The sequence below is a fragment of the Elephantulus edwardii genome, unplaced genomic scaffold, assembly GCF_000299155.1.
Source record: "Elephantulus edwardii isolate Elephantulus edwardi_28Jun2011 unplaced genomic scaffold, EleEdw1.0 scaffold00059, whole genome shotgun sequence".
Classification (NCBI taxonomy): domain Eukaryota; kingdom Metazoa; phylum Chordata; class Mammalia; order Macroscelidea; family Macroscelididae; genus Elephantulus; species Elephantulus edwardii.
The window spans coordinates 7,756,098-7,763,887 of record NW_006399809.1 but is presented as its reverse complement, the minus strand read 5'-3'; the positions used below and the strand labels follow the sequence as shown (position 1 = coordinate 7,763,887).

Genomic DNA, 7,790 nt, shown 5'->3' with positions numbered 1-7,790 from the left:
TCCAATTTGATGGTATACACACAAAAAAAATAATTAAAAAATTAAAAAAAAATTTCTAGAAGGGCAAGAAGCTGCTCTGCAATCTCAATATTCTTCTTCAAAACCACAGTTCAAAGGCATCAATTCTCCTTCTATCCTCCCTAGTCATTGTCCAGCTCTCTGATGCATAGCAGGTGATTGCAAAGACCATAGCTTATATCAGGCACACCTTAGTCTCCAGAGTAACATCATTGCTCTTCAGTACTTTGGAGAGCTCCCTAATAGCAGATTTTCCCATCACAATACATTTTTGACTGCTGGTGCCAAGAGTGTTGACTGTGGAGCCAAACAAACTAAAGCTGTTAACAATCAGTCTCTTCACCATCCATCCTGATACTGCCAATTGGCCCAACGGTGAGAATCTTTGTCTTCTTGATATTGAGCCTCAATCCATATTGAAGGCTCCAGTCCTTGATCTTCTGCAGCAAGCGCTTCAGGTCCTCTTCAGTTTCAGCAAGCAGGGTTATGCCATCTGCATAATGCAGATTGTTGATGAATCTTCCACCACTCCTGATGCCACACTTCTCATACAGCCCAGCCTCCCAGATTATCTGTTCTGCATATAGGTTGAAAAGGTATCGAGATAGGACTTAACCCTGGCATACACACTTCCCAATTTTGACCCATGCAGTGTTTCCTTGCTCTGTTCTGACAACTGCCTCCTCATCCAAGTATAGGTTTAACATTAGCACAATCAAGTGTTCTGGGATTCCCATTCTTCTCAGATTCAGCCACAGTTTGTTATGATCCACACAGTTAAAGGCCTTTCCATGATCAATGAAGCATAGATAGGCATTCCTCTGGTACTCCCTCCCTGCTTTCAGCCAAGTTCCATCTAACATACAATACCACGACCCCTTCTAAAGCTAGCCTGCACTTCTGGCATTTCTCTGTTGATGTGCTGTTACAGTCATTTTTGGATAATCTTCAGCAGAATCTTGCTTGCATGTGATATCAATGATACTGTTTGATAATTTCCACACTCTGTTGAATCTCTTTTCTTTGCAATGGGAAAAAATGTAGATCTCTTCCAGTCAGTTGGCCAGGTGGTTGTCCTCCAGATTTCTCTCTCTTTTTAGTTTAGAATGGCTTTTTAATTGAGGCAAATGATAAATAAAGCAAGCACTTCTGCTTTCCATCATGATTGCACAACTTATCTCTGACACATGATGGCATGAATATCTAAAAAGCTAACAAAAAATATATAGAAAAATGTTTTCAGACATTGAAATATATATACTTCAGAATAGTGGTTCATGGGGGACGGGAATGGAACCCAACCAAACAACAAGTTCTTGACAACTTGGTGAGCACATCTAGGGTAGCATGGGAAAATCTGCAGCTAGGGGCCTTTCCAAATTATTGAGGAGTAATGATGCCAATTTGAGGACTAAGGTGCATCTGAATCAGGCCATAGTCTTTCTGATTACTGGCTATGCATCTGAGAACTGGACAATGAATAAGGATGACAGGAAAAGAATTGATACCTTTGAGCTGTGGTGTTGGAGAAGATCACTGAACACTCCATGGATGGTCAAGAGAACAAGCAGAAATGTCTCAGAGAAGATATAGCCACAGTGCTCTTTGGAGGCAAGGATGATGAGCTTTCACCTCACATACTTTGGGCATGTTATTAGGAGGTGCTGTTCTTTGGAGAAGGACTTGATTCTGGGAAGGGTGGAGGGCCAGCAAACCTCAGCCAGGTGAATTGATATAATGACTGCTGCAATGGGTTCTTTTGTGTCAGAAAGTGTGAGGATGGCACAGGATAGCAGAGGGTTCAGAGCTTTTGTTCATAGGGTCACTATGGGTTATGCTTAACTCAGTGTCACCTAACAACAACAGTTTTAAATGATATTTCTTTATTTCCTTCTCTGAGTTGTCTTTTTTACTACTGTAAAGGAATCTCACTAATTTTGAGACAATGATCTTCTATCCTGCCACTCTACTAGCTCCAACAATTTGTTGTTTTGTTTTGGGTTTGTGTGTGTGTGTGTGTGTGTGTGTGTGTGTGTTTTGTTGTTGTTGTTGCTGTTGTTGTTAAGTCTTTCGGATTTTCTGTGTACACTATCATATTATCTGCATATAGTGTTAGTTTATCTCTTTGCTGAACTGGATGCCTTTTATTTCCTTCTCTTGTCATATTGCCCTAGCAAGCACTTCCAATATAATATTGACTAGAAGTGGTGACGGTAGGCATTTTTGACTGGTTCCTGTTTGCAAGGAAAATGCTTTTAGTCCTTATCCATTGAGTTTTGCCTAAATACTTTTCATTGTGTTGACGAAATTCACTTCTATTCCAATTTTGCTGAGCGTCTTTATAAGGAAGGGGTGTTGAACTTTGTCCAATGCGCTTTCTCCATCAACTGCTAAGATTGTATAGTTCTTGTATTTTTGTTTTGTTAATATGGTGAATTACACTGATTGTTTTTCTTATGTTGAACCATCCTTGCATACCTGTTATGAATCCCACTTGGTCATGATGAATTCTTTTTTTGATGTGCCTTTGGAATCTGTGGGTTAGGATTTTGTTATGGATTTTTGTATCTATATTCATGAGAGGTATTGTTCTGTGGGTTTCTTTCTTGGTAACATCTTTGCCTGGTTTGGGTATTTGGCTTATGCTTGTTCATAAAATGATTATGGGAGTGTTCCTTCTTTTTCTAGTTTTTCTTAAATATTTTAAGTAGAATTGTTGATAGATCCTCTGTGTTTGGTAGCATTCTGCTATGAAACAATTTGGTCCAGGACTTTTCTTATGAGGAAGTCTTTATATGACCTTTTCCATTTCTTCTTTTGTGATGAGTCTGTTCAAATGTTCTACATCTGTTCGGGTCAGTCTGAGTAGGAAATTTGTCTATTTCCTCCAGGTTTTCAGACTTACCAGAGAATAGCTTTTCATAGTAGTCTGATATTATCACTTTAATATCATCAGGTTCTGCTGTGATGTCTTGTGTTGACCTCTATCATTACTTAATGGAGTTACCTATGTCTTCTTTTTTCTTTTGTTAAGTTTGCTAGTGGTTTGTCAATTTTATTGACCCTTTTGTAAAACCAGCTCCTGTTCTTATTGATGGTTTCAATTGTTTTTCCATTTTCTATCTCATTGATTTCAGCTCTTGTCCTTATCATTTCCTTTCATTTAGAGGCTGTAGGATTAAATTGTAGTACTTTTTCTAGTTAATGAAGGTGTTGAGTTAGAGAATTTTTTTTTCCTTTTTTCCTTTTTTTATTTTTTTTTTTTTTTTTCCTTTTTTTATGTGTATGCCTATTGCTATGAACTGCCTCCTGAGGACTGCCTTTGCTGCATTCCAGATGTTTTGGTAGGTTGTATTTTAATTTTCATTTATTTCAAGGAACTTTCTTATTTCATTCTTTATTTCATTTCTAACCCAATCGTGTTCTAGAAGAGACTTGTTTAGTTTGCACATGGACGACTTTGTAAGCTTTACCCTCCAGTGGTTAATTTCTAGTTTTATGGCATCATGGCCAGAGAAGACATTTTTTTATCATTTCAGTGTTTATAATTTGTTGAACCTGGGTCTGTGTCCTAATACATGAACTTGAGAAGAAAGTTAATTAAGTTTTAGTTGGGTACAGTACCCTGAATACGTGTCTTTGCTGTGTTTCTTTTGAGTTGGCCTATCCTTTGGTGATATTGGCCTATCCTTTGGTGATAGTGATCTATTGAAGTCTCCTACCACTATTGTGGTGCTATTTCTTTTTTCAATTATGTTAATTGTTGTTTTAATATATTTTGTAGGTCTATAATTTGATGCATAAATGTGGACCAAGGTAATGTCTTCTTGATCTATTTTTGCCTTTAATCAGTATGTAATATCTTTCCTTATCCTTTATGGTGTTTGTTATTCTGAAGTCTATTTTATCAGAGATTAGTATTGCCACTCCTGCTCTTTTTGTGGATGCCATTTGCTTGATATTTTTTCCCCCAGCCTTTGATTATGAGTCTTTCTCTGCATTTTTTAGATGTGTCTATTGTAGGCAACATATTGATGGGCTTTGTTATTTTGGTTTTATTTCCCTTTCTGCTACTCTTCCTAATTGGTTCACTTAGTCCATTCACATTAAGTGTCATTACTGTCAGTCCAGGTTTTACCCTTGCCATTTTTGCTGTGTTTCTTTTGCTGTTGTTTCTGGTTAATATGGTCCATCCACTTTCCTTTGGAGTCTCCATGTGAAGCTCTGCATTTAAATTTCTTGTGGTTTTGGTATTGTTTTCACATATTCTTGAAGGTTTTTTCTCTTCTGCGAAGGATCTAATTTTTCTTTCATATTTGATGAAGACCTATGCTAGGAATAGGATCGTTGGCTGGCAATTGTTTTCTTTCAACTTTCTGTATATGTCATCCCATTGTTTTCTAGCTCACATGAGCTTCTACTGAGAAATCAGAACTTAATCTAATTTTTCCCCTTTGTAGGTGACTATTTTTCTCACACTGTTTTTAGTATTCTAGCCTTATCTTTTAACTCGTAGAATTTTACTATGATATGTATCGATGTTTTTCTACCACTTTGGTCTTAATATTCTAGATTGAATTTTCATGCATTTCTATTATTTCCATAACTGTATTGGCTGTTCCCTCTCTGTCTAGTGATGTGTTTTAAGTTCTTGTGCCTTTTTATTTATAATATCAATTCTTTCTTTCATCTTCTGCATTTTCTTCTGCAGTTGTTCAAGTTGCTCCTCATCAATATATTTCTTCTGGATCACTGTCTCTGGTATTTTCTCTCTTAATAACTTCCATTGTTCCTTCCACCATTTGCATCTTCTGTAGCTGTTCAAATAACTTTGCACCAACATAATTCTTGTCATTTTCTCTGAGTATTAATTGAGTCTGCTTTTTTAAGGGAAGGTTTATTTTGTTTTTCCATGATGACTGAGGCAGACTGGTGCTTTCTTTTTTTAATGTAGGTGCTTTATTGACATTATGTGAGTCTTTTCTTAGTAGGTTGTTGTAACTAGATAATGTCATAGGGCATGGCAATGTTTTGTGAAGGACCTGTATATTAGTGTTCCCCTTTTGTTTTCCTGATGCAGGAAGACTGTTGCCTTCCAGAAACCACAGCTCTACCCAACATCTTACAGTTGGCCTTAAAATCCCACATGATGTAGCTAGACTGCATTGTTTGAGACTAAAGTATCTTTCTTCTCTACTGTATGAGACAGTTCAATGGCAGGTCTTGAGTTCATTTTTGTACTAGTTGCAGGTAATGTTTTGACAGGATTTTGCATATTGGTGACCTCCCTTATAACCTATGAAAGGAAATGGACCAATATGGTGGTGAAAGGTGGGGTTCGGCGATGGGCATTCCCCAGTCCAAGGCGGGTGGGTTGATTTCTCTGTCATCTTCGCCCCCTCAGTGGATCTAGTGGTGGGGGAGAGGGATGTAAATGACTCACTAGTTTGTGAAAGAAATGGACCTTTGTGAAAGAAATGGACCAATATGGCAACAAGTGATGTCATTTTACTGTGGACATTTCCCAGCCCAAGGGTGTGGGCTGATCTCTTTTCAAAGCTCCACTCTGTCAGTAGAGCTGGTGTCAGGAAGTGACATAATTCACTCCCTAACCTGTGAAAGGAAAGGATCAATATGGCAGCTGGAGGCAAGGTTTCTTGGTAGGCATTCCCCTTTGTAAGGGGAGTGAGATGATCTCACTACAGGGTTCTGCCCCATCTGTGGAGCTGGCTAAGGAAGTGGGGTGGAGAAGGGGCATAAATCACTTTCTAAACTGAAAGGAAACAGACCGATACGCGAGTGAGAAGCAAGGCTCAGTGGTGGCAGATCCCCAGTCCAAGCAAGTGCGCTAATCTCTGCAGTGCTTCCACCTGTCCTTGGACCTGGTGAAGCAAGGGGCTTAAATCATTCCCTAACCTGTGAAAGGAAGCAAACCAATATGATGGTGGAAAACAGGTCGGTGTTGGGCATTTCCCAGTCCAAGGGAGCCGGGCTGATTTCTCTGCAATGCTTCTCCCAGTCAGTAGAGCTGTTGGGGGACTAGGGAAAGGGGGCGGAGCGAAGGTGTAACTCAGTCTCTAACCTGTGAAAGGGAATGGACCAATATAAGTGGCCTGAGGTGGGTTTCAGTGGTGGGCGTTTCCCAGTCCAAAGGAAGCTGACTGATATCTTCAGGGCTAATTGATGAAAGAAAATGGACCAATTTAGTGGCAGGAGACAGGGTTCGTCTTTCATCTTCCCCTAGTCCGAGATGGGTGAGCTGATCTCTCTCCAGGGTTCCTCTCCATCTCTGCAGCAGCCTGCCCATGCTTGACATGTCTTGGGTAATTGATTTCTCACTCTTATACCTGCCTGGTGAGGGCTCCTGACCCAGATGCAGACATGCTGGGGAGAGATGCCAACTGTAGGACAGAGGTGAGGGGGCAGGGCTTGGCAAGCCTCACGCTGACCTGCTACCTTGTGACCTTAAAAAGCGTTGCTCAGCTGACCACCATCTGGCCTCTCCTATCTCCTCCAGCCAGAATCGTTCTTGAATGCCTGCCAGCACAAGGAGAGAGAGAGAGAGAGAAGGCAGTAAAAGTTAATAGATAATATTGTTGGTGTTATTGTTTGTCCTGTCGAGTCAGAACTGGCTTGTTCCTGACCTCCAGTGCGTTTTCAGAGGCAGTAAATCTCACTTGAGAAGACTGTCCGTCCTCCTGTGGAGCAGCAGTAGACACATAGTAAAATGAATGAAAGGAAAGCAAGATACAGTGAGTGAATGGTCAGGCATTGTGAACATTGTAATTAATGCTATTAAATAAAATTTGTATGACTGAAAAATCTAACATGCTTTGTAAACTGTCAATTCAAATTATAATAAAAATTTATACAACAAAAAATTGAATTTTTATAACTACACAATAGCTGCAAAAATGCTGATTTCTTTTTTACAAAGTAAACCTTCACTTCCTTGAAAAAATTAAAATATTACCACTCATAATTTATTGATCATAATTCAACAAAATCTAAAATAATAAAATAGCTTAGCTTTTATAATTCTTTAACTGTTTGAAAATACAAAAATGGTTTATGCCCAAATAACACTTGTTTCAAAGACAAAAAGAAAATGAAAAATATATTTGTAAAAGTACTTAAGTGTTATTTGTTTGAATATTTACTAAATTTCAGTGTATATTAATTTTAAATTCTCTTTTGGATTTTGACAGTTTACAAGACTATGTGGATAGGCAACATTTATCTCAGTTTTGTGATGTTGAAGAAGATATCACTAATGCTAATAAATTCATTGATATCTTCTTTCCTGATTTAAAAAGAATGAAATTGGAAAAGATAATGGCATTAATTAGACCAGATCTCTGTAAAGAAAACAAAGGTAAGAAAGAAAGATTAACTAAGGTTTCTCATAGATAAGAATTCAAATCATTACTTGTATGAATATATAAGATAACATAATTTTGAACTTAAGAAAAGACTAGAAATAAAAAATTTAGTAATGTTTTTACTAATTTTATATTTAAAAGATTTGAACATTTCTCTAGTTTAGAAGTTGCAAAATATTTTCTAATCTGTGTATTTGTTATAATTGATACTAACATGAAAGGAATTATTTAAAAATGCTAAAAATTAGTAAGTTTTAACTCTTTAATTCTGCCTATAAGAAACACATTTAAGAAACAAGAAAAAAGCGGCGCTGGCTGAAAATCGCCTGTGACTTCATCCATAGCCACTGGTGAGAGTCAGCGCCCAGAGCCATCAGGGGCTTTAAGCTC

At 38.0% G+C, this 7,790-nt stretch overlaps 1 protein-coding gene across 1 annotated transcript in view; it reads left to right on the top strand.

Annotated features, from left to right (window-relative positions):
• Positions 1-7,790, top strand: part of NME8 (NME/NM23 family member 8) — a 95,239-nt gene that overhangs the window by 58,416 nt on the left and 29,033 nt on the right. Inside the window, exon 10 of the mRNA XM_006887623.1 lies at positions 7,227-7,393. Coding sequence (XP_006887685.1) covers positions 7,227-7,393 — 167 coding nt within the window. The remainder of the gene's footprint in view (positions 1-7,226; positions 7,394-7,790) is intronic.